Source organism: Strigops habroptila, chromosome 3, assembly GCF_004027225.2.
Source record: "Strigops habroptila isolate Jane chromosome 3, bStrHab1.2.pri, whole genome shotgun sequence".
In the NCBI taxonomy this organism is placed as follows: Eukaryota; Metazoa; Chordata; class Aves; order Psittaciformes; family Psittacidae; genus Strigops; species Strigops habroptila.
The window spans coordinates 79,761,733-79,788,171 of record NC_044279.2 but is presented as its reverse complement, the minus strand read 5'-3'; the positions used below and the strand labels follow the sequence as shown (position 1 = coordinate 79,788,171).

Here is a 26,439-nt window from a genome sequence, read left to right as displayed (position 1 = left end):
AGCTGAGTCAACAGCAGAATATGCCTGGATCACCTTACAGGCTTAAGGAACATGCTGTCTACAGGGGCACAGGCCTGAGTACAGCATGCTGAGACTCAAGAGTTATTACAAGATGTTTAGGGGAAGAATCAGAAGTAACAAAGGGAGGAAAATGGGATAAAAGGGTCCGGTTACACATAAACAAGTTGTTGGACAGCACACTTGTCTGGCTATGCCCTGTACCTGGTCACCACAATCTCTCCCGCCTTCTTATTAAACTCTGTTCCTGACTGTCTTCCTGGGTGCAGGACTCTGTTCTGTGTGCACATGTACGTATGGAGTGCCAGCTATTGCAGAGGGGACAACAGATCACAGGAACTGTGTGAGTAGGGTGCTAGCGTCTTGAGACACCAGACATCAGGCTTGTGTGTGGATGTGCACATCAGTGTATGGTTGTTAGTGAGTATCAAGCTGTGCTAGTTGGTGAGTGAGTTAAGTGACTTGATAGCCAGCTGCTGAAGCAGGCATAAGTCTTGGCCAAATATTGAAGATACCAAAGGATCTGATTTGGCTACTGGAGGGACCAGGAGGCCTTGGGAGCAGAAACTTGCCAGGCTATTGGGCTTGCCCAGCTAGCAGAGATTCCTTTGTGATTGTTTGGGTGTGTGCATGTGTCTGCATGAAGCAACTGGGAGACCAAGCCCAGCTGCTGTAGAGACTGCATATTTACTGTTTACCGGAGTAACGTTATGGATATGTTAGCTGTTTACTGGAGATACCCACCATGCATATACGTGAGTGCTGGGGGGCACTCTAGCTCCTGCCACTAAAGCGCTGCTGTGGCCTTGAGGGTGCATATGTCCAGGTGCCCTCAACCTGGTAGAACAAGGATCCAGGGGCAGCTACTAGGCAGATTGGGTGTCTGGGGTTAGCTACCAGAGAGGCCCACATTGTGTATTTGCACGTACATATGTACATGTGTATACATTCATATATATATGTGTGCATATTTATATTTCCCACAAATGAGCTTTCAGTCTAGTTAGCCAGGGAAAGAAACAGAATAAGGTCATTTGTGCTGTGTTTGTGTGAATGCTGTCTTTCCTGTCTTTGTTGATCTGTATGGCCAGCCTTGTAGATATGTAGATATGCATGTATGTAGATATGTGTGTGATGTGCATTTCTGCGTATTCAGAATACACAGCCTTGCTGTTGGCTGGACGTGGAGTTATGAAGGTGTAGCAGTCTCACATCTATTGGGCTACTGGATTTGGCAGCTCCCAACAGATTTGTCTTCAACAGATGAACAGCTACATGTCTGATATACAGAGTATGTGACAGAAGGCTGTACCCAGGGACTTTGCAGAATTCCCATAGTGCTCCAGCTTGCTAACCAGAGACTATTTTTATCTATTATTTCCTATGTTTTCAGGGTTTACCATTCACTTTGCTCCCATTCTTTACCTTTTCCAGGGAAGATCTTACAGGAACAAAACCCGAGAGCATCTTCACATTAATAATAGCCATGTTGGAGACTTTCCGGTTTCCTGTGTAACTAAAATGAGAAAAGTTCTGTTAGTCTGGTTTGCAAATGGAAAGGAGGCCAGTGAACAACATTTTCAGCTCCCAATGATCCTTTTTGTCTTCCTGCAGCAGTAGCAGCTAACTACCTGTACTTAAATCCTTCCTTTGATGCTTTAACAAACTATGAATGCAAAGGGGTACGTCAATAAGAGGAAGTTACCTGGCAGAGATCACAAGGTCAAACTTTGGTGGGAAGTTGCTTGTGCAAGATACATTGTCTGGCCGTATGGAGAGAGAAAATCCTGCAACTTTTTTTGGCAAATGGATGTTGTATCTCAGTGTGGTCTAAAAGAGATGGGAAGTGCAAGATGGTCACAGACTTACAGGCTTTTGTGGCTCTGGCATGAGGTATGGAGAGGAATGAGGCACAGGGGACCGCCTGCTTAGTTCTCAAAGGGGTGGTGCTGAGTTCCCAGCTTGCTTACCTGCAGATAGACACAGCCAGTGCCATTCACTTCCACACTGTAATTCCCTGGAAGAGCAGGTAAGGAAGCCTGCTGCAGTAAGAAGCGGTTCTTGTCATTCACCTGGAAAGTCTTACTGGGGAATTCCATGAAGTTGACTTTGACTGTGTTAAGATTTTTTTTAGAGAAGGTGTGGTATCCATACTGGGCTAAAGCTTGGAGAGCAACAACAGTGTCCTGAAAAGAACAACATGATTCCTAATTAGATACCCAGCTGTAACTTGGTGCATGAGATTAGCACAGCTCCTATTTCCCTGATGCTTTGTCAGTGCTCGTAAATGGAGAGGGACTTTGCAAAGAGCTAAGGAGACAGGATACAAGTTCTGGGGCAACCACACCCAATTGTTACCTGGCTGGAAGAGAAACCGCCGTATGGGTTCTGTTGTTTGACAAGCCAGCGCACAATGCGAGAAGTGTGAGGTAAGTCTTCTGGAGTGAGTTTTGCTTTATTGAGCAAAGCCAGGAGCACATAGCTGGTCATTTCAATCTCAGCAGAAGGGGCACGGGAATAGAAGACAGGTGAATATTCTGCTGGTGGCTTGTTTTCTCTCTGCCAATGAACTGAACCACCTGAAAACAGAAAAGTGGGATGTATAAAGCATGGAAAAATTTCTTGCTGGTTAATTCGCTACAGCATCACTTGGGAGATAGGCAAACAATTCCCTCTCTGCCTTTACTCAAAAGTTTTTTCAGCCATCAGTGTCCTGAACTGGAAAAATTTTAGTACCAGGACAGAAAACAGAAAGGAATAGAAGGGGAATTTATAAAAGTAGGCTGCATAAGTCAAAGAGTCGTTGAAGTGAAGGCAGTGCAGCAGATGCTAAAGCAGTAGCAGACTGGAGCACATTACACAGTCAAGGGAACTGGGTTTGTTCAGTGTGTAGAAGAAGAGGCTAATTGAGAAACCAGGTAGTCTTCCACTGCCTTGGACTGAGACTTCCAGAGGTCTTTCCCCGTATTTCATAATTCTGAGAAAATCAGGCCGCAGCTCCATCTTTTGTGAAGCAAAAAGAGACAGACAGAGAAGTTCATAGAGATAAATTCAGTAGGAGAGCAGGCATGAAATGGGAAGGGAGCAGCATGAATGAGAAAACTGTATTCAGATAGCTTACATCATACCACAGGCCATTCTATCAGCTGTATTGCCTGTATCATGGCCATACTGTACTTACCATCTCTGGTAGCTGTCTTGTCCAGCTTCTCAAGGAAGAATTGGCATCTTTTCTCTTTGTCAGCTAAGCCATAAGCATAGGCAAAGAGCGCCTGGTTATACAGGTTGTGGACCCCATTGCTAAATGCGGTCTCCAAACAGTTCATGCCATTCTGGACAACAGGATGCTAATAATGCAAAACATAATAGGATTGTCAGGTACTTGGACTTGTGTCTCAGCTTCTCTTTAAATAATTCCACCAATGCTTACGCTGCCATAACTGAGCCTTCATGCTAAGAATATACATGATCCATGGCATGTTTAAGGGCCTACATTGTGTATCCTATAAAAAATGCCCTTCTGATAGTACTACCTTCTTTCTTTCTTTATTTAAAGGCAGCATGGCCAGACTAACAGAGCATTGGTTCTTTTCCTGACCTGGACTCTGGATGGAGTAGGCAAATTCAGTCTGGATTTTGCACCTACATAGACTACCAACTGGATTCCTCAGGGATTTTTCAAATTAATCCATAGGAATTGATTTGTAACACTCACCAAATACTTATGGCAACTGCGGGGTTCTGGAAATAGATTTCCTCAGATGCCCTAATGTCCAACAATCAGTATTTACCAAGAACAATTTCGTTGTTCAAGAATACAGATGTGAGGACTATGACTTGCTCACTGACAACTGGCTGACTGGACTAATAGAGCATAACATCATCAAATACCTACCGCAGCAGAGTGTCCAGCCTCCAGCAATGCTGCTACAACGTAGGCTGTGAGTGAGTATTCACCTTCTTCTCCACCCTGAAGGAAAAACAAGCAAAGAAATAGTCAGTACAGAAAGAAATAAAATATTATTTAATTCATAGTTATTAATTCATAGTAATTAATTCAGATACCAGTTAGATTTGAGATCAGAAGTAATTTCTGTATCCCTGTGTGCACAGGAACAAGAAAGATCAAGTTCACTCAGGATAAAGCCAAAATTATTTCATGCATTTTCTTGGCTTTTGCATATATGCAGTAAAGCACATTACAGCCTGTGGCTGAACACATAATGCAATAGTAGAAAATAAAACCTGAGACTTCTAACTCAGAAAGTTCTACTTGTTTCTATCGCATTGTGAGTAGCAGATATAAGAATCATATCCTGCTTGTATATGAGAGACACAAGAGAATAGTACCAGGAAGAGTACGGGTACAGTCATAAGCTTGTGTCTGAATGACATGATCCAGAACAATCCCAGTGGCAAGACTGGAAGTGTGGGACTATACTTGTCCCAGTTACCTTCAGAGCATTGTTAAAATGTGACCCAGCATTTTCAAAGCAGCCATCTGACTTCTGCTTGCTTGCCAGCCAGATCAAAGCTTGAGACTGGACATTGTCATCAATGTAGATGTAGCGTTTGGCTTGTTCAAATGACTTGTACACAAAGGCAGTGAGCCTGAAGGTGAATCAGAAACAGAAAGCAGGTAAGATGTGAACAAGACCAAGAAGGTTTACCAGCAACTGGATGTGCACAAAAAATTACATTAAATGAACTCTATAATGTCTGAGGTAAAAGAAACAAGTGTTTTGTAAGTTTAAATAAATGATAGTTAAAAATTGACCTGTGGTTTCTTCATTACTGTGCTTGAAACCATTCTTTCGGAGCAAGGGTAAAGTATAGACACAGCTTGATGATTCATGATAGTAATTTCCAATTTTAATTAATAGAATTATGAATTAAACTAGGTCTGAAGGTACCTCTGGAAGTCTCCAGTCCAACCACTTGCTTGAACTAGGGACAACCTAGTCCTTTGTCTGATCACGTTGTGAAAATCTCCAGGGACAGATACCCACATCCTCTCTGGGCATTTGTCTCAGTGCTGTAGCCTTCTCCTGGGGAAAACTGGGTTTTTTTCCTTCTACCCAGTTGGAATTTTCCCTGTTGCAACTTGAGTAAGGACAAACTCTTGTTCTTACTCTGTGCACCCCTGAAAAGAGTCTTTCTTTTCTACAGTCCCCATCTAGGTAGCAGAAAGTTTTACCCAGGTTCCCCATTACTCTCCTCTTCTACAGGCTGAACAAACCCAGTTCCTTCTACCTCCCCTTGAATATTAAGTACTCTAGCCCCCAGTCATCTTACACTTTTGTTGCACTCTCTCTGGTTTAATCTCGCCTTTACTAGGGAATCCAAATTCATTGAGCTTTGTCCATTTGGTCTATTAAAAATAAGAACTACTTAATATTGATCATTTTTCAAAGCCTAAGGATCCTGCACCAGGGAAATAGAAAGCAGCATCACTTACCATACACTCCCTTCCCTATCTCTTGTCCCAAAAGAGCTGTAGGATCCATCCCGGTGTTTGTATGATAGCTGTTTTTGGTACCCTAAAAACACAATAAAGAAGACATATTTCTAATCACAGAAAAAAACTAGTTTTGCTGTTCATTCAACTGAAGCAGTAAGACTTTTTAATTTACTATTAAGTAACGTATGTCTGGTGAATAATGTCAGCTACTATGAATTCTAGGTGCTTTTGCTCCTGGAAGTATGACATGCTTTTTCGGGGTCCTGTCACTGCGTGCTTCAATGCAATAAATGTGGTGCTAGAATTCAGAGATGAGTGTTCACCACAAAGACCTTTAGATTCTAATGCACACAATCACAACATTAAATGGAAGAATCTGAAACCTTCTCACCTGTAGATAAATATCCAGTACCCTTAACTCTAATCTCTTCAGTCAGCTGCCCAGTCTTATTCAGATAATCCAGGGCATAGATGTTGGGTGTGAACAAAGCCATGTTCTGTTCTCCACAACCATAAGGCATATGGAGGAGGTTCTCCATGTTCCTCAAGGCTGTACCCAAAATGTCTCCTGAAAAGTGAAAGTTATAAGAAGTCATTTCAGTTCAAACATGTCTTTTCTTACAGAGTATTATATACCAGTACTGGCTGGCATGGGTTCTGAGAAACAGCTATGAACCCTTAGAAGGGTTAGATTTTTCCCTGCCCTTTACAACCTGCTTCCCATTTTGTGTGTGCATGTGAGAACAATGCGTGGGGTATGATGCTGATGGGCTACAAAGGCTGTATCGCGCACTATCAGCACACCTCACACTGACCCAGGCACGCAAAACAACTGTATTTAGAAAGTGATTTGAGTTCAGAACCTCATAAAATTGTAATTGAAGAGAACTGTCAGTCTTAATAATGACCTTGTGATTAGTACAGCTGATTGGGACCTGAAGGTCTTGTTCTGTGGGAACTTACCAACTGACGTGTTTTTCATTATTCAAAAGCATAACTTTGAAATGATGCGGTCAGCAAAGTTCTGATATATTCTTTCCAAGAAATCAAAATAATTTTTTTCAAAGAAAAGAAGTCTGCCTTTTCTACTTTTTCAGCTGAATTAACTGTTTTACTATAAAGAATGGGATATGCTAATATAACATAATCTGAAATGCAATATTAAATTGAAGTAATTTGAGTATTTTGTCCTCTTTTGATATGACAGAATTGCGAAGAAGGAAACATTTCCTCTAAAATCAAGTATTTCCTCAACTTCCCATTAGTTTTGCACAGGTATACATAATGGCACTTGGTACAGCACTAGAGAAATGCCATTTACTTTTGTTTTTTAGTCTAAGTACTAAGCTTACCAATGACAGAAAAATAAGCTCTGGCTGATCCCTGCACTAGGTTTCTTGGCAGGCTGAGAGACACTGGTTCAGAAATCGTTGTGCCTGATGAGAGAATGTAACAAGAATAATTGTTAAAATCATCTTTTTTCTATAAGTCTTCACTTTGTAAGCATTACTACAGTGACTGTTACAATCTGCAGCCTGGGTAAAGAAAATGCTGCAGAGACTTGCCCAATGAGTGTCTTTCAGAGATACTCATTGCAAGGTATCTCTGAAAAGCCTGAATTGTAGCCCAGCACCTTGACCCTGAAACCCTCTTTCCTCCTCTGGAAGGGCCTCTGGCTTTTAGGACAAAGCCTGCAAGACAGCAAAGCAGTTCCACTGACTGCCTGGAACAAATGGATAAACTTGCCTTACCTTTCGTACAGACGAGGGAGCTCTGAGTCAATTCCTTTTTAATGCCTTCAGGCTGTTTGATTGCAGGGAATTGGTCAGGAAGAGAAGAAAAATGTAGATCACTAAGAAGCCATGACAATCTAACAGTGTAAAACAGTCTGTCCATGTGGCTATCCAGACAATGCATCCCTTGAACCCAGTCCTACTCTATCTCCACTAGGATATCTTTTGATCCATGGCTCGCTCTTTCTTTTACACAACATCCTGTCCAGAACAACTTCCTTCCTAGAAAGCAGTTACAAAACAGACATTGCCAGCCTATAAGAGGGACTCTGTCCAACTAATCCTATGTGGGTTCTACTTTATGATGCTCAAGATAAATCCTTCTCCTTTTACATCTGCTCTCCACCCCCCTCTACAGTATCAGAGTCACAGGCTAAAGGCATTTTTAGGTAAGGTATGGAATTTCCTCCCTTCTGGCTACATCTCTACTGACATCTGTGGGGTGTCAGAGCATGTATGCTAATGATCCCAGGAAGGAGACAGTGGCAGGAAGACAGTGGATGCCACTGATTGTTGTGATTTACACTCTTATTTTCATGTGAAGCAGCCTACACAGCTTCATCTGTGTCAGCTGACTTGCCTCCTCACACTAGCTAACTGCTTCTAATTCACAACTATAGGAATTGCAGTTCCCACAGAGCAGAAAGCATGTTCAGATTTCCTACTGTACCTCAACAAGCAGAGTTTGAATCAGGGTGTCCCTGTGAATTGTCGCCTCTTCTGGGAATGTGCTGTTTCCAGTACTTCCAGTACTCAGTTTGGCCTCAGCAATAATTGTGAATTTCACCTCACCTGGAAAGCCACCCACCAACACAAGAAAAGAGTTATCTATCTTCAACGTCTACAGCTATCCCTGGTTTTCACTGCCTCTTCTGGGCTGATGAACTGCTGAGAAACGTATTCTCTCTGAAGGCAGCTCAGTAGAAACAAATTTCATGAAGGTTCCACATCTGTCCGCTAGTGGCAAGGAGTGGTTGATTGGGGCCCTAGTACAAGGAATGAAATAGGGGTGATCCTGGACAAAAAAATGACGGTATTCACTATCAGTTTCCACCTCTCTTAGCCTCGTGCTGAGTTTTCTCTGGCCTAGAGCATTGTTGCAATAGTTATAGCTCTGCTGCATCTTTCCTTCTGATGGAATTTGGTAACTGAGGGACAACACTGAGGAGCAACCCTCTAGTGAATAGCTATGCAGGTGTTGCTCACTTCACCCCTTTAATCATTGCAAACTGGAAATCCAAAGCAGCTTTTTACTTGGGAAAAAAATGCACTATCAGAGTTACGAGGGAGAAAAAACAGCTTTTTTTTTCAGCTCTGCAATATTATTTTGCTGCATATCCAGTTTTCATCTCACTATAACTTTGCATCTTTCTCAGTGAGTTTGAAGGAAATCACTCACACTGACTATAGGATTTTAGAAACTACCTTTTAAAGAAAAGGTACATCGGTGGTTCATTTTGAGAAGAATCTTTGCTACTTAAAAGCTTTTCGTACTTCAACTTCTGGGGCACTTATGCATGCTGTTATAACTGCTTTTTTTAAAAGACACTATTGACTTGAAGGCAGTGTGAATTGACACAACTGTAAAATTGGGGAGGAGCAATGTCGTCTTTGCCTGTTGGAAATCCAATCCAAAATTACAAGCAAATTTTATTCTTACTGAATACACCAGCTTAAGCGCAAAAGTGTCAGCTGAAAGATCATGAGCACATGAAATTCCGCCAGTATTTCATACATAATGTGGGAAGTGAAGAGTTAGTCCTAAAATGGACAGGAAATTAAATACCAAAAATCAGAAGAGATAAAACGTCAGAACAATTCACTGCTCATCCAGTGTGTCTAAGGGAGCTTTAGCAGAGATCCAATACTAAATTCATGGAGCAATAAATGGAGCTGTCCAGAAACACCTGCTTGTGGGTTATTGATACTGCATTAAAGGGTGGTAGTAAAAGAAGAGGAAAGATCAAACAGGGATATATCAATGTGATGAAAAGACAAACTTACCGAGTTTTTGGGGGCTAACTGCCCAAATATAAGTTTTTCTTTCATTGGCACACACCTTTGCTGTGTTGCCCTCTGGTGAAAGGATTTCTGCCTTGTAGTCACTCGACTTTGCCAGTATGGCACTGACCTGAGACAAAGAAAGAAGGAGAAAGATTACAAATGAAGTAGGCTGTCCCTAAAGCTAGGCTGCAGAGCAAGGGAGACCTCCTAGAGAAACTGTCATCTGAATCTGTGGGATGGTACCAGGACGGGAGGACAGGGCATTTCTCTGAGGAAGTGGCAAACCTGTCTCTTTTCTGTCCACTGTCAGTAACGGTTTCCCAGAAGTACACCAAGGTGTCTGTGCCAATTAGTCAAGTCATCTTATGAGTTACTGCTACATACAACATACTTAGCATGTATTGTGTTTTGCATAGCACAGTACTCAAACTCCATGTTCCAGTTCCTCCTTCAGAGGCAAAAAGAAGTAGTAAATTATATAGGGATAAGGATCAAGTTCTTATCTTCTGTGGACCAGCCATTGTTATCATCAGCCACATTTTCCTAGTGTTATGACACAGGCATGTGTCCAGGGAGAGAGGGTAATAGAGTAACGTATAAGGCTGAAGTGTAAGTTAGACACTTGTTTCTGCATTTGTGGTGCATTATGCAGGAGAATGCCAGGATGTCTAAGAAATAGACAAAACATATAGGAAGTAAAAGGAAACTTGATATACCTGGATGCATTTGTTGAGGTAATTGAAGACATTGGCTATTAAATTAAATTTTTCCCCTCGAATGACAGAGTATGGCAAGGTGAGATCCACAAAGAATGGTTGGAATGCTGTCAATGAAACAGGTGAAGAGATGCCAAAACCAGCATCATCCTGCATGCAGAATGCACTGGCTTTCCATTCTGTGATGGTGTCAGGAATGGTGTAAAAGACATTGACCTCTCCACTGGAACTGAGGAAAACAAGAAAAACAGCGTAAGAAATTATCTTTGGTATTTTAAAGGCAAATTATAGAATTGGCTCCCTAGTTGAGTTAGTACTAATGTTTTCCTCTCACTTCTGCAAGATACCTTTCTATATTTTAAAAAAAAAAAAAGCTGAAAGTAAAGATGAAGGTGCTGGTGAACTACATGTTGAAAAGCACTTGGAAGAATATTCAGCTTTTTAAATTTAGAAATATAATTTGTTTAAATACCATAATCCCCTAACATATAGATTAGAACCAATACATTTGGATTAATGTTCTAGAACAGCCCCTGGATGCATAGTTAAGATGGAGATATTCTTATTGCAGATGCTATGATAGCCTGGAAAGATAACCAAAATAACCTGAGTTTTCTGCTGCTGAATTAAACATTGGAAGAAACACAACAACTTTTGCTCCTGCTTTCTCCAAAACAAATGCTTTTATTTTACTTTTAGCCCTTATTATTTCTCCACAGCAGAAGGATGTGGGAAAGAGCACAGAACATACGTTATTCACACTTCAGGTAGGTTTGACATTGTGTGCAAGGTTGAGATCTCAACAGTCATTGATCAAGATGGGAAAAGGAGACCTGAATCTACAAAGCAGACATATGTTCCATGGCTTCTGCCCAGAATTCATTTTAGCAACATGTATAAACTCGAAACCATACTGTAAGAAGTGAAGATAAAAATACGTACTTGGTATGAAGCAGATCCCAAATCCAGGTCTCAGGGAAGAATTTTCGAACAGTGTTAACTCCAGAAAGAATCCTTGTCTCATCTAGAATATTGTCTATGGTTAAAGTATAATATTAGAAAGGTCAGTCCAGAAGAATCTGAACTGCTGTCAGACATGCTTAACACCGTAAATGAACGCAAGTATCCTGTTTGAGCATTTTCTCATTCTTTTTCCATAAGAAAGGAGAATTCTAACAGATACAGGGTATGTGAACAAACCATTTCCTATCTACTCCCTTTTCCCATGGGAAAATACTAGAAAACTTATCTATTTCACTAGACATTTCACTTCATTTCATACTGAAAGGTCTCATCATCCAGTTAGAAAGGCATGTTCCCCGTCCTCTACCACTCTCTCTCTTTGATTTGCAAATGGACAACAGTAGTCAGCATTGTCACTAAAGCTTATAATGCTTTACAGACTTCTCTGAGACCTCAATCATTTTTACCCTGTTCAGTAGTTAAAACTACTTTTTTTTTTTCCATATAGTTAAACTACAGCTCTGATACTAGGAACCAAGGTTTGCTCTCCAGTTTTGCCATGGACTCACTTGTAATGTCCAAAAAGTCATTTAGCATGGAGGTACCTCAGAGTTCCTAAGTAAGAGAGAATTGACTCTACTGCAAGGAATGTCAGAAAGAGATTACTAAAAGCAAACTGGGACACAGATTATTGGGAAAAAAAAAAAAAAAAACAACAAAAAAACCCAACCTTCAACATGCTGGTTGTTATCTTATAAAGGCAACAGTTTTAAAGAGCAAGAAGACTGGGACTGGAGATACAGTATGTGCCTTCTTTTACCTGAAGCATAGCCACCAGCATGGTCAAAATAGACAGGGTAATCTTCCATATCTGATTTGTCTTCATTGCACAGAACTGGCTTCCGTAGCACAGAGTTGGTGAAAACCTTCAGGCCCATATCCTGTATGTGAAGGAATCGATCATGTCACTAGGCAGCAGTGCATGCCAATTTTCCTATCTGGGTTATCATACCTCATCTCTCTCCTCCCTCCCCAAATCCCACCCTTGCAACCCTGAACATCACAACTCTTCCTCTACACTCTCTCTGTCTTTCTTATGGAGCAGTGATACTTGGTGCCCTGTGAAGATCAGTGATGATGGGACTTATGCTGCATCTTAGCCTATAGGGCAAGTGGAGAACGGAGGCAAGTGCAACAGGAACCAAGCGGCCTACATCACAAACTCAGATCTTTACTAGGAATGCCTGACATCATGAGCCAAGGCCATGGTCCTGCTTAGGAAATATGTACTGAAGTTCAGGCACGATCCCAGTGAATGTATCTAGTAGTGATTTTCAGGCTTCCTGAAGAAGGGGGGATATGAAGGCAGAAACTGGGAGTTTGGAAACTTTAGGCAGATCCAGGCATCACATGCCTTCTCTTAGTAGTTAGAACACCACCTGAGAAAGTTGAATGCTAATGTGCATGAATTCTTCCGGAATACCTCCCACTTAAAGAACCACACAGAGCACATACCCTGAAAATCCTGTAGACATCACCATCACGACTGACATTCACAGGTTCATAGTACAAGCCGTCAAAAAAGGTGGTTTTGATTGGGGTACATGCCTCTGGCTTGCCATCGTCCAGGTTGAGCCCATTGTAGTAATAGTCATATAAATCACTCACACGAAGTTGATAGTACACCTGAGAGGTTAGAACAACTAGTGAACACAAGGAAGGTCCCACTCAGGTGAAAAAGCACATATATGCAAAGCTTATGATGGCCCCTGCACAATCCCGTAGACTGTGGTGGCTTTGCCTAGTGTTGCCTAACTGGGAATGAATAAACAATTTGGCTGGTGATACATAAGAAGGACTGGACTCTACCATTCTCCTTCTGAGCTGCAATAGCTTTGTGGGGTAAACTCGAGCAAAAGGCACAGAGTTATGTCCCTGAGTTATGCAAACAGGAAACAGGAGTCCAACAAGATACTAGCTGATATATACAGCTTTTGTTCTGAGCTCAAGGCCTATTTGAGTCATAAAATGGAATTTTGACATAATCACTCCCAAGGGAGGAGGAGCTATGCAACTATGCTTTCAAGGATTTACATTAGACATACTCCTGGGATATGTCTTACATGGCCATGCTTTCCAAAAGTAAATGTTCCGCTATGAATTTCTGTCTTTGAGGTATACAACTGCCATAGACCTTTCTTTAATCACTGAGATGTCTGTTTCCAAGGGAAAAGTGAAAATACAGACAGCAGGAGAGACATAAGGGTTGGGAATTAGAATGTCACTCTGGATGTCCCTAGGTCAAAAGAACACAGGACCTGGGATGTGGCTTACTCTCTCAGCAGATAACTCTCGTGCAGGCTGAAGAAGAAGGACGCTCTGATCTACAGCTCGCAGGGCACAGTAGGAGTTGGCAGCAGCTTTAAGGTGGAGACTGACTTTAGAGCCGGGGAGACCCTGCTTCTCAGAGAACTCGAGCTGGAGCTGGAAATGAATAAATCAAGTCAATCACACAGAAATTAGGAGAATCAGCTTGGCACATAGACCTAGATCCCACCTTTCACCAGCACTCACTCTGTTCTCTGGAGAGCAAAGCTCCTGCCGCTAGATGGCCCTTCTGAATACCTGTTCTGTAAAAATTCACAACCTCTGTAATCCCAGTCACCTCCACTCTGTAATCTCCCCGCTCCACTCAGAACTTTTTTCCTGAGTCTGAGAATACATGTCAACTCCAGGGACAGCTCCTCATGTTCCCACGCACATCTGTACCTTTTCCATTCCTAAAGGCCATCCCGAGTGCAGGGCTTTTGATGAAGTCATTCCCTAACTGTTCTCACATCAAAGAGCCGGCTGATACAGCCCTTGATAAGGAAGCAAACACTTTCACCTTGTTTTTGAAGCATACATCGCTCTGTATCCAAGAGCTGTCAGCCACTATCTCCCCATGAGGATGCACTGTGTAGAGCAACAGTCTGGCACTGGGGGCAAGCTTCTCGGTGACAGTCAATGTGATGGAGAATATACCTCTGGGAGCTGTGGAAGGAACATGGAACAGGGAACAAGAAGCCAACAAAAGGGATTAGACAAACTCAGGTTTGGTGGAAGGACCACATATTTATTCATGACCTACCAGCACCTTTAAATAACAGGAAAGTTGGATATTGGAAGATTCATCTTGCAGTGGTTGAGGAACAGCTCCCATCAGCAAGACAACAGATATAAACTGGAAAGTAATGAAAGCAGGGTGCTTTGCAGAGAGGGGTCTGAGCTGAGTAGAAGTTTGACAAGGAACTCCGTGCATGATTGCCTTTGGATCTCAAATCTAGAATGTCCTATACCAGAGAAGATAGGCCAATCTCCTGAGCTAAGGGAGAGCTCTCTTAACACTAAGAAATACAAAGTTTTTATCTACATGGATGACACCTACTAGAACAGGGCCTGGAAATTAAGCTTGAGACCAAAGATGGCAAGTACTAAACAAGTCCTGTATGTGGAGCGAGGCTTACTTAAGCCACCTACTGAAAGCTAGATACAGACGAGCTTCTGCAAGAAAATAAGTTTTTAACAATGAAAGAAAGAAGTTCAGTTTGCTGTGATTGGTAGGATCACATTTGAAGACTTCTGAAAGTGCAATGAATTACAAGCACTTAACTGCTAAATATCCATGTCAAATGGGATACCTCTTATTTTCTAACTTTAAAAAGTTTTAAACTTCTAATTAGGATTGGAAGAAGATTAGGATGTCACAGAATAACTATGAACCTATAAATATTCCTTGGCAAGAAATAAAATAGAAGAAGGTTACATTCTTTCTGTTTGGTCACAACGAAGTTTTTTATCTTTCAACTAGCAAGATAAATTTGATTATGATACAGGGGATTGGCTAGATGCTGCAGCAAAAGCGAACAATACTGTGAGTGGTGACAGGTGATGGGGTTTAACAACAAGTACCTGATATAGCTGTAGTTCTCTGCTTTCATGCCTTCTTACAAAACTTACTAATGCTCTAGGGTTCAGAAAGGTGCTCTGAAGTATCAGTAGTAATACACTCTAGAACTTACCACCAGAGATGTTCACTTGCTTCTGGCCACTGAGAATAATTTTTCCTTTTGTCATCACCTGGGCATAGAAAAAACTCGTGAGACAGGATCAAAAGCACCTTCACCCTTCCCCCATGAAATCACTGATTTTGAGTAGTGTTCTGAGAGGCTTCAAAGGCCATCAAATCAAGCTGTGATCTGTAACCACTGTTTGGTCTGGAGATTTCTGCCTTCTATGATGTTCAGCAGAAAGTAAAAGAAAAGAGATGTTTTGGGAGTCACGGTAGCACTTACCACATAGTAGAAGTTTGTGTGCTCAGCATTCCTGTAGCTCCCTTTGTTCAGGATATAGTGAACGTTGATTTTTTGCTGTTGGCCACAGCTGAGCTTCTCCTTCACTGGCTCAATTTTCACAAAGCTGTTCGTCCGCGAGTAGAAACGCCGGACAAAGAATAAGGCTTGGGGCTCATTATCATTCCTCCAGATGAAGAAGTCTGCACAGTCATCTGGTGCCTGCCTGACCTATGCAGAGGAGTCATAGATGAAGAATCAACAAAATGGAAAATAAAAAAATAGGAGGCAGGTGAGGAGGCAAAAGCATCTTCCTGCTAAAATATTCTGTCGGGAAGCTGACTTCTGGGGCCATTTAAGCCAAAAGCAAGAGCTGGCGTGAAAAATTTGTGCTTCACCAGTCCAGAGCAGGGGACCTTCTGGACATCTTAATGTATCCAGACACCTATGGCACATTGCAGTAGGGAGGTTTTTTCAGATTCTTGCAGGCTTGGGACAGGTCGTATAAACTGTTTGGACTTCTTGTGAGTTAGAATGGCATTGTTCTTTTTCTCGGCTGTTCCCATCACACCAGAGAAAAGGCATGACAACATGAGAAGACCATGTGGTAGCAACAAGCATGAGCCTTTCTCTGCCAGCAGAAATGCAGGGAAGCAGGCAGCAGCAGGGAAAGAGGCTGGTGTGCATCCAGGCTGGGTGGGGAAGATATGGCAGTCTGTGATGAAGGTCCTCTAGTGCACAGAGAAAGAAGAGGGCTGCAGAAAGGGCTTCTGAGCAAAGGAAATAGCAAGTAGCTGCTGAAGATCACTGCAGCCCAAACATTCCTGGGGTGCAGTCTGCCACTTCTCAGGCATTGGTACTTTCTCATATTAGTTTCAGGTGTTGGTAGACTGACTGCCTGTTTTCCTCATCTGAAAGAATCCTGCCAGCACTTACCAGATTGCTTCTAATCCCTCTCTCCAATGAAGTATTTTTTTCAGGAATTAGACTGAAGCCTGTATTTACTTACTCTCAACTTAAAACTGGGATCAAAGAAGTCGGACGTGTCTATGGAAAAAGCAGCAGTGCCGTTCTTGTTGGTGGTATAGTTGGCTAGATATTCTTCATTGAGCTCCAGCAGGACAGTCCTACCAGCAAGGGGCTTGCCATCCACATCTGTCACAGTGATCTGAACATAAAGAATACCCAAGGGATTCAGAAAAAAAACCAAACCAACACCAAAAAAACAATGGGAAATGCTCTGCTTACCAGAGGACACTCACTTAAGCACTGAGGACAACTGCAGGGAGGAGAAATCAAGAATTATGTGTATTTAAGAGGCAAATGCTCCTTCAATATTTTGAAGAAGCAGGAGTTCTGTCACAGGCTAAGGCAGGCAATTGCCATCAGTGCAAGGACAAACTATATGTAACAGTGGGAGAAGGAATTGTATACATACATGATCTCATGGAACAAATTTTTTTAATGATAAATACTCTCTTTCTTTTTGGTGACCATTAGTTCCATGGGCCATCACGTAAGATAAAGACCACTGAGTGAGAGATGGTGGATGGAACACTTACGGCATCCTCACCCTTTCTGAGCAAAGAGAAACAGAGGGACTCCAGAGTTTGTACTGTCTGGAGAGCACTGATTAACAAACCTAAAGCAATTAGATGACTTCATGGCTACAGGTAATCTGCGCAGCTCAGGAGCGCTTCCCAGTTCCTAGGCACCTGTTAATACCCTCTGTCCCCACTGCATATCAGTATGATGCTGTACAGCTCATCCTCCTTTCTGTGCCTGGGTTTATCCTGCTTGTGCAGGTTGCTAAGAAGTCGGAGTATGCTTCAACACCTTTTACTTTGCTGCTTTAAGTAAACATCCCTGGGACTGTGTGATATAACACAAGGAAAATTCTACCTTCAGTTTAGGCATAGCTGTTGCTAAAGTAGTTTCTTGTAGACTCTTATAACCGCTCATCCGACCTTTCACTTACCCACCTTTTAGGCATTCTCTAAGCATGGCAGAAGAGAGACCCCAACAGTCTAGGTATGATATCATGTTCTTATTTTCTCTAGGAGCATCTAACGTAGTAAGAGAATTATGCAGCAGTTACTGTTATTCAGCATTATCATGGGAAGTTGTCAGCACAGAGTCAAGGGATAGCCATAAATAGGGCAATACACGGACCGTCATGCTGGACCTCAGGGAGTTTTGATCTAAATGTGTCCTTCCAGGCACCCACCTCACCATAGTAAGGAATTCCTCTCTTGTAATAGAGATCCATATTCTTAAACCTCACTCTGTCATTTTCTTGGTTGACTGCAACATAGTCATTGCTTTTCGTCTGGATACCTGTGAGACACAGACAGTATAAAGGGGAAGAAACAGAAATCAGGCTGGCCTGAAAACTATTTCCTTTGAAAAGCTATATGGAGCAGTGATGTTCTGGTGGGAGAGCTACGCAGAAAATGGTGATTGTTTGCTGCACAGATCAGGATCCAGGAGATTCCTTTCAGAAAGTACCACCTGTTAGCTTTAATCAGCTACTCCCAACCTCCATTTGGTATTACCTGTCCCATTTTCAGTGACAATGCTTTCTACATTGAGGCTGGTATACATCCTGGCATAGCTGCGGTAGAGCTGGAATGTTTTGACGGAGATTACAGTGTTGAGGCAGCCATCCTTCCCCAGCTGGAAACAGAACACAAAGGGGAAAGCCCATTTTTATCAAGGTTTGGAAAATTACTTCTGATTCTGTGTTAGTGGGTCTCTGAAGAGCCTCATTGTCTCTGCTCAAATCTTCTTCAGTTCTTCCTTTCTACTCGCTCCCTTCCGATATTACATTTCTCACTCCCTGGCTCCCTTCCTACATCATTGTTTCAATACCATTTACCTTTGCAGCTGGAGGCCTCTCTCCTCATTCCCCCTAGTCCTGTCTTATGCTCATGCTCCATCTTAAACCCATGCTGCATGATGCTTGAACTCTGACCAGAGCACTTTGATCTAGTGGAGAAATTAATCATTAGTTTAGCATTAAGTGTCCTCAGAGACTCCCAGTATAGGTCTGCTGATTAGATTTGGTAAGAACACAGATCCAGTGTTTTAGAAATGATCACAAATGATATTTTCATAAGCTTCCATCCCTCCTACTGACTCTTTCTGAGGGAAGAACTGAAGTCTCCTAATAAGGTCATCAGTAAAAACTACTTTCATGGTCTTTCAGCACTTTCAGCACAGTGAGACATGAGAAAAAGCATGCCTCCGAGATTATCTCTCTGGTGTTCCCCAGGAAATGAATAAGGCCACCAAATACTCTGCTACATGGTGGGTAGTAAAGCTGACTGGGAAGAAAAGCCTTGCCCTGTGTCATACCAGTCCAGTGACTGCTTCACAGGTTTCTTTCTGGTTTTGCTCACATCGTGGACTGTAAAAGTGCTGCTGACACACATTGATTCGGGCATTCCCTTGCACTGGTTGGCCATAAGTGTACCTAGGAGAGGAAAAGACACAAGAATCCAATCATGTGGACTTAGCATGAAATCTGCAAAGATTGCAGAATAACGCAGACTCTAAACCCCCCAGGAGTGTCCAGGGCATAGACAGAAGAGCAAGGGGGAATTAGGACCAGTTAGCGCCAGCAGAACTACCTTCAAGTACTTTTAGGCTGTTTCTGGCATCTTGTTAAAAAAGCCTGTTTTACCATGGTCTTGATGTAGTCATTCTTCAGTGAATGAAGCTGGAAAGTGGTGCTGGACTCAGGTTGGGATATTCATACCCTGCTGCTTGCTTTTTCTTGTTAGTGCCTTATGCAAAGAAGGATGAATTGCAGAAAGATCCCTATTCTCCCCTTTAGCTCATGCTCACCCTGCCCTTTGGCTGTATCACAGCCATCAATCTTAATGACAGACACCCCTGTCCTATTTCTCTCTTTTTCTGTAATAATAAAACACAACAGCTAGCACGTATGTACTGCTTGCTATCTTTAAACTATCAGACACACACTGACTCCTTGAGTTCTAATTTTGCTGTGTAGTAGGAAGAGACTTATATTGCATGTCATGGAAGTCATAGCTAAAGGAAGAACTGCTGTAACCCATACTCTGAATCAGCAGCAGCAGGGGCCCTGCTTCCCAGCACAGCACACCATCCTCTATCCCATGTTTCGTGTGCACAGATGTGTTGTTCTCAGCTCTGATACTTACGAAGCACAAACATTCACCCTAATTTCTTCATCAAAGAAAGAAATCCTCTTCGGCACACTGGTTGCCACTTCAAATTTTGGCAGCACTGGAAATGCAATATGAATATGACTGATCAGTAGTTATATGCCAGAGGCAGGTGTGTGTGTAGAAGACAGTTAAAAAAAACCAAACCAGTTGGCAAAGGCATTTTCACCAAGAAGGGAGAGGAAATAGTTCAAAGAAAAGTCTACCTAGGAGCTGGCTGTAAGATAGTAACAATCATAGTAGTAATAATAACAGGCAGAGTAGGAATTGTGAGAAATCACTAACTGGCTGTACATTTTATTCAAAAGAAAGGTGGGAGTAATGCTGATGTCTCAAACCAGTTAAGCCCTGGAGAACAGAAGTTATTATGCAATCCAGCCCCATTGAAGGAGAAAGGCAACAAATTAAGCAAAATAGTACAATCAAATAGGTCACTGCCACTCTCTCTTTTCAGCTTATCTTCTGTCTTGGGTCACCAGTAATAATGACAACATAGCTGGAAAAGGCATTATTCTTGCAAACCTGTACACAGGAGACTGGAAGACATGAAAGAGCTACGAAGGGTAAACAGAAAAGGTGCTTTACTGCTCTTACAGAAAACCCAAACAACTGAGAGTTCTCCAAGCCTACCCTGGGGACTGCTAAGGAAAACCTGCCACTATAAGATGAGAAAACTTGTAAGATCAAAACAAACCTAGCAACTTTCTTGATATAGTCTATTCCAGAGAGTAAGCAGATGACTACATGAGGTTTGGCATGTCCACTACCCACTGTTTTCCATCTTGCATTTCCACTGGCTACCCATCCCCCACACGAACAACCCAGTACCTCTCATGACATATCTGCTTGATAGATAACATCTTCAGATTTCTCTGCATATTTTAGCCTAGTGCTGTTCATATGGTGATGACCTCAACAAAAAACAGGCAGGCCTGATTCCTCCTTTCAGATGGGGAGTGTAAGGCCTGAGTCATAGGATGTGGATCCCAAAGCCACACAGTGACTCTGTGTCAAGTCCAGAAACAAATAGGAGTCCTAACTTAATTCCTGAAAAATGCTGCCCTTTTCAGTATTTCTTTTTTCCTTTCTCACCTTCACTTTCTCTACACAGCTCTCCCCATGTCTCTCTCAGGCATGAAGGAGAGAACTCAAAGCACGTAAACTTTGCACTTGCAGCTCCTTTTTGAGTTAGGAAGAGCTAGCCTCACTGCTGGTGCAGGACAGTTTACAGCCTTTGCTTACCATATTCTTTCACTGTGAAGAACTGGTCCTCTTTTTCACCTGACTTTTTCTCCACAGTGATGCGATAGGACCCCAGAATAGGCTCTGGAATTAGCGGAAAGGAGAGCTGGACAATTCCATGCTTAGATGTGACCTCCAACCACTGGAAGATCTTGTTTTGCTCTGGATCCTGGAGAGGGGGAGAGATGTACCCTTTTTCTTGTTTCCTTGCCTTCTTTCCAGTTTTGTATCCTAGCATATTGGCTAAGTGCATGATGTGCTCTGACCTTCCCTAGCTGGAAACTAGCTACACTGCAAGACGATCTCAGATCATCCAGGAATAGTACTTGCTTGGGACTCAGGTTGTTTATCCGTAGCATTTCTAGCATAAGTCTTTCTGACTCAACTCCTCCTGTAAAACAGGAATATTATGCTTGCCTCCTTTAGAAAGTGTGATGTGAAATGTGGTAGAAGACTGGTTCATTGCTAGCGTGTTCCCCATCAGAATATGACATTTCAGGGAGTTATTATTCCTGTATGAGAATGAAACTATTTCACCAGACCATTTCCTGTAGTCCTACCAAAGGAAGACTACACTAAACTTATTTGAATCCTAATGAAAGACTCAGCAACAACCCCATGCCACCTCCAACTAACATCTTCAGTTGTGCTGATTTCTTCTCCTCTAGTATTTGATAATGGGTACTGTCACTGTTCACCCTCATGTCCATTGGCTTTAGACGGTGTGCTCTGGATGAGTCTCCCTCAGCTACTGACACTATGGGGAATGATAAAGCATAGCCCTTCCAAAGCACCACATTGCACCTCTTACCGTAACGGTGATTCGGGGATACTGGAGGAGGGGGAAAAAAAAAAAAAAAAAAAAAAAGAAGAAGTCAGAACATCAAGAAATTAGCTGTGGAGCTTGAGAAATACTAGAACATAAAGAAGGCTGTGAACTGCTTTCTCTGGCTACAGAACACTAGGCCCAGGAAATAACTTCAAGTCATGTCTCTAATTACAGAGATAGCTTAAAGAGGATAACATGTTTGTGAATTTCTCTTTCCTACAAAAACATCCAGTCTTTTTCTATGTACCTGGGACAGGTGAAGTGACTACAAAATCTGAGTGCTGTGAGAGATTTCCAGGAGTGCTTTCAGACCCTTTGCCCTCTATTAAGGCAGGGAAAGAATGGAGTGTGAAGCTAAGGAATTACAACATTTCTCCAGAAACATCAGGAAGCCTATCCCAGGCCCTTTTTATTCAACTTCTAACTGAGAGAGTCTCAGTGAACAGGCATCTCAAGAGGGTGCTTGAAAAATCTTGACCATCACTCATACTTACTGTCTCCTGAACAGATCTGAACTGCGTGTCCAAACTGACCACACGAAACATCACTGAAAAAGATGCAGGACAAAAAGGGATTCTTTACTTTAGCAGTGGTAAATTACTTTCAACATACAACTGAAACAAAGTTTGCTCAGGCTTTTAGGGAGAACTAAAGAGTCCCTAGAGAACTAGAAAAGATTTTATTATCTTAGCTAGTACTGGCATTTAAATATCACGATGGAATCAGCACTCTGAATTAGATTAGCAATTAAGTAGAAAGAGCTATTGACAGGAATCACATGCTTCATTTATTTTTATATCAAGCTTATTAATTCCAAGCTTAACCTATTTTTTTCTGTATTTTGAAGGATGCTTTTTATGTGACTGACCTCAGTAAACCTGGCAGAACTTAAGATCCTGTAAATGTAATTAACTCAGTAAAAGCACATGAAGTCTACTCATTTTTTGTGATTTTGCGAATTGGTTCTATTTTTCACTGACTTTTGATGAGTCCAAATTCAGATGACAACTATACACTATCTGAGGGATAGATCACCGCTGCTGCAGTCCATGGGCTTTTATTCCACAAAAGGAAGTCTTTGTCACTCTAGCCCCACCCTTGCAATCAGTTTCTCAGTTCACTAGCTGACTCAAACTCCTCAACCACCTTTTTGCCCTGGTTTGTAGATAGGTTTGTCCGTCTGGATGAAGACAGTATTATCCACATTCTGAATCGCCACCGATCTTCTCTCAGCCAAGTTGACTGTGGTGCCTTTGGCAGAGAAGGAAATGAATGCTAGGGGATCAGAGGTAGCAGGAGGAACCTGGAGAGAAAGAAAACCCCAGAGGAAAAGTGGTAAATTACAAATATTGAGATCCCCTGTTGCTCAGGGTTCTTGAGTAAGGTGCTGACTGTCAAGTGAGTCATAAATAGCTTATGCATAGTCATGAGAAGATCCATCCTTGCCAATGAGGTAGTCTCTGGAAATTTCTGCTGTGGAAGTCCCATGATTTGTCACCAGTTAAGCTATGCCCTGTTCTATGCATTTCCTCTCATGTCTATATGCAGGTTGCCCCAATCATATAGGTCAATTCTGAAATGTTTTCTCCTGCTACATTCTGGAAGCCCTAACCTTGGAACTTGCTTGTCATATCTGTACAGATCTTGCAGAATCATGGGAAAGAGAATGAGCATGTCCCAGCTGGGATCTCCAGCTTGGCAATTCTGACAATCTCATAGGGTGCATGGACCTGTGATAGCAATTAAAAGCTTTTTCCTAGTCTCTCTGTGAATGGAGATGGAAAGTCTCTCTCCAGCTTTCCCCCAGAACCCATATGTCTTTCTTTTCCTTGTCTGTATTGTCAGCCTTTCCAGGCGTCTATCTTTTTTCATTCTATTCCCTGCCCACACTCTTCATCTTCTGCCCATACTGACAACGACAGTTGCACTCAGAAGTATTTCCAGCTTCTACACCCTTTTCACTAGTTTCAAAAGAGAATACCTTGAACTCGCAGCACTGGAAGAAATCATTCTTTGTCACCGATTCCTCAAAGAGAGTATTCCGCATACTGCCATATTCCAGGACAATGCTCAGAGACAGAGGCTCACTGAGGTTGTGGAACTGCACACAAGCGGTCTGTGGAGAGTCGCTCCGCACTACTGTCGGGACCAGTAGCACATACTGACTGTAAGAAGGCAAGACCAGATCAAAGAGTTCAGTCATGGAGGAAAGTCAGAGCAAACAGGAGAGGCAGTTACCACAGAAATGCCATATGTGTGGATTAAGACACGATCCAAAGCTTGCTCAAACCAGTGGAAAGAATTCCATTACTTTCAATGAGTTTTGAATAATATGCTAAGAAAGTACAGGTGATAATATTTTGTCCCTCACAGCTCTTTCTGAGCTGAAAGACAGGCACCATTATATGCAGTCTCCTACCCAGCATGATACTGCACCTTTCCATTCCAGGTATTTACACAACTCCAATCACTAAAGTGTTTGGCTTGTCTACGCACCTGACAAGCATCTGACAACACCTGCATTTATCCTCCCATGACCTATATGTATACTTAAACCTCTGGAACCTCCCATAGGAGGAGTAATACTTAGTTTCGTCGTCAGATCAAACCCAAAAATCAATAACAAAAATACTAGCTAATGGTTGCAACAAATTTTTAATTTCTTTTTTCTCTAGACATCTCTCCCTCCAGACAACAACTGACATCCGATAAATCAATCAGCATAATGCACCAAGAAATTATCTTGCTTTTCTATTCAGCAGAATATTTCAGAGAATGCTCAATCTAACCTATATGCTGTATTCTGTTTCCATGACTCTCCCTGTGTTGCTTCCTTTGCTTCTTTCTTCTACTGGGCTTTTTTAGTTATACTGCTTTCTGTAATTAGGGCAGCCTTCCTTCCCCAGATTCTTCCTCTGAAAAACATTCCTTCAGATTTGCTAGATTTGATGAAGCTTCTGTTGCTGGCTGCTGGTTCTCTGCTGCCCAAATTAGTCTTTTCAAATAATGTATGACAGAATTGATGGGTTGGTTCTGCAGCAGCACAACATGAATCACACAATCTTTTCTTTGTAATCTTACCCTTTTTTTTTTTTTTCTCCCACAGCTTTTCTTGCTTATATTGCCTTTATTGTTATTTTCACTTGCCCAGTTCAGACTGCATGATATTCAAAGACCAAAAGTAAAATGATTGAAATGAACAGTGATCTGGGAAAGCTAAACCCCTCTGACTTTCAGTATTTTCCTTTAAAACTTTTGAAAAGAGGATTTAAGCTTTAATGTTGATGTATTTTTGAATATTGTGGCTGAAAACTGTTTGTATAAAGCCATGGACATTGACAGAGCACAGCAGGTGTAATACTAATACTTCATACTCATTCTTACATTAATACTAATATTAGCATTGTCAGTCAGCATAGTCCCTAATACCAGCCATTATCTGGCCTGTAGCACCTCCTCATACAACATGCTCTCTCTGTACTGCTGATGCATATCAATCCTGATCATTAGTATCACTTGCTAGTCTAGTATCGAACCTCCTCTCCGCTTTATCCATGAACTTAAGACTTCATCTACTCCAGTTCTAGGTTTCTTTCATTCAAATCAGATTTAATAGCAGTTTTATGATGGAGAGCATCATTCTAAATCATTCTTCAATGCCATCTACTTCCACTTCAGACACATTTTAGAACTGAGGTCTCAAACATCCAGTTCATTATATAGCAGTGTCCTAGGAGAAATAAACTAGAGAGAAATATAATAAAATATATTATCATAAAAACACAGAATGTATGATCTCTTACGGTTCAGAAGACACCGTGGCAATCCAGTTCAAGGACAGAATACTCAGAAGAAGCCTTGACCACATCTCTGTCCGTGAAGAAGAAAGAGAGATGGATCTCAAGTGGACAGCCCGTCTTCTGGCTTTTAAACTGGCCTGAGATGGTGCTCCTCCTCCATGGTTTCAGTCATATTCTAACAAAAGATATCTACATAAAATTTGCATAGATTCATCTTCCTCTGCTGTCTGTTCTCACACCCCTTGAACCCTGAAACAATAGCTTAGGAAAGCTCTCGTATTTCACATAGCTTTGTGAGGTATTGCAAGCCAAACCGGTTCCTGCCCATCTGAATGCTTTATTGAAGCCTACCTCTCTGATTATCATCATTGTCACTGGCTGTTCCTTAATGTTTCAACCTGTTAGTGTTTGCCACTGCTTAAGTATTTCCTTGTTCTGTGAAGATCTCCTGTAGATACATCTCACAAAACAGAAGGAATCATAACACAGTGCTAATGTATGCCTGCATAGGGGCCTGGACAGTTATCATACAACATCAGACTATAGCTGCATTCAGTATGGCACAGAAGGAAATTCCTAATCATAATCCAAATTTCTTACTCCACATAGTAACATTCAGCAAGGAATGGTGTTGGCTAGTTGACTAACATTTTTGCCAGTGGTCAGGATGAGCATATCTCTAGGGGAAGGAATCTGATAGCATTACTTCATTTGTTCACTCATCTGTCTGTCAGTCTGCTTTTTCCCTCCATCCTAGCTTCCCCCATCAAGCAACTTGCAACCCTGTTTGTGAGTATTTAGTAAATCTGACTGAGAAGAAGTTTCAGAATCATGAAGATATAGAATCATAAAATAACTCAGATAGAAAGGGACCTCCTGGCATTATGTGGTCCAATCTCTCCTTTTAAGCAGGGCTAGCATGAAAGCTTGTCCAGTCATGTTTTGAATATCTTCAAGGATGGAGAATCAAATCTGGACACAAAATTTCATCTGTAGTCTCACAACTGCTGAACAGATCAGAAATGGATTCCTTGACATGTTGGCTACAGTCTTGGTAATACAGCCTGAACA

General features: G+C 41.9%; 1 protein-coding gene across 1 annotated transcript in view; it reads right to left on the bottom strand.

Annotated features, from left to right (window-relative positions):
• Positions 1-25,436, bottom strand: part of LOC115605815 (ovostatin-like) — a 29,583-nt gene extending 4,147 nt beyond the window's left edge. The window contains exons 1-32 of the mRNA XM_030480833.1: positions 25,372-25,436; positions 23,550-23,733; positions 22,715-22,871; positions 22,063-22,115; positions 21,551-21,571; positions 20,740-20,908; positions 19,474-19,558; positions 18,644-18,761; positions 17,842-17,962; positions 17,514-17,623; positions 16,296-16,454; positions 15,290-15,517; positions 15,017-15,074; positions 13,843-13,988; positions 13,290-13,439; positions 12,471-12,641; positions 11,776-11,896; positions 10,935-11,028; positions 9,993-10,221; positions 9,277-9,403; positions 7,943-8,064; positions 7,231-7,282; positions 6,832-6,915; positions 5,871-6,047; positions 5,477-5,558; positions 4,473-4,629; positions 3,914-3,988; positions 3,200-3,365; positions 2,377-2,597; positions 1,989-2,204; positions 1,724-1,848; positions 1,444-1,534 (exon numbers count right to left, since the gene is read on the bottom strand). Coding sequence (XP_030336693.1) covers positions 1,444-1,534; positions 1,724-1,848; positions 1,989-2,204; positions 2,377-2,597; positions 3,200-3,365; positions 3,914-3,988; positions 4,473-4,629; positions 5,477-5,558; positions 5,871-6,047; positions 6,832-6,915; positions 7,231-7,282; positions 7,943-8,064; positions 9,277-9,403; positions 9,993-10,221; positions 10,935-11,028; positions 11,776-11,896; positions 12,471-12,641; positions 13,290-13,439; positions 13,843-13,988; positions 15,017-15,074; positions 15,290-15,517; positions 16,296-16,454; positions 17,514-17,623; positions 17,842-17,962; positions 18,644-18,761; positions 19,474-19,558; positions 20,740-20,908; positions 21,551-21,571; positions 22,063-22,115; positions 22,715-22,871; positions 23,550-23,733; positions 25,372-25,436 — 4,134 coding nt within the window. The remainder of the gene's footprint in view (positions 1-1,443; positions 1,535-1,723; positions 1,849-1,988; positions 2,205-2,376; positions 2,598-3,199; positions 3,366-3,913; positions 3,989-4,472; positions 4,630-5,476; positions 5,559-5,870; positions 6,048-6,831; positions 6,916-7,230; positions 7,283-7,942; positions 8,065-9,276; positions 9,404-9,992; positions 10,222-10,934; positions 11,029-11,775; positions 11,897-12,470; positions 12,642-13,289; positions 13,440-13,842; positions 13,989-15,016; positions 15,075-15,289; positions 15,518-16,295; positions 16,455-17,513; positions 17,624-17,841; positions 17,963-18,643; positions 18,762-19,473; positions 19,559-20,739; positions 20,909-21,550; positions 21,572-22,062; positions 22,116-22,714; positions 22,872-23,549; positions 23,734-25,371) is intronic.
• Positions 25,437-26,439: the final 1,003 nt, after the last annotated feature.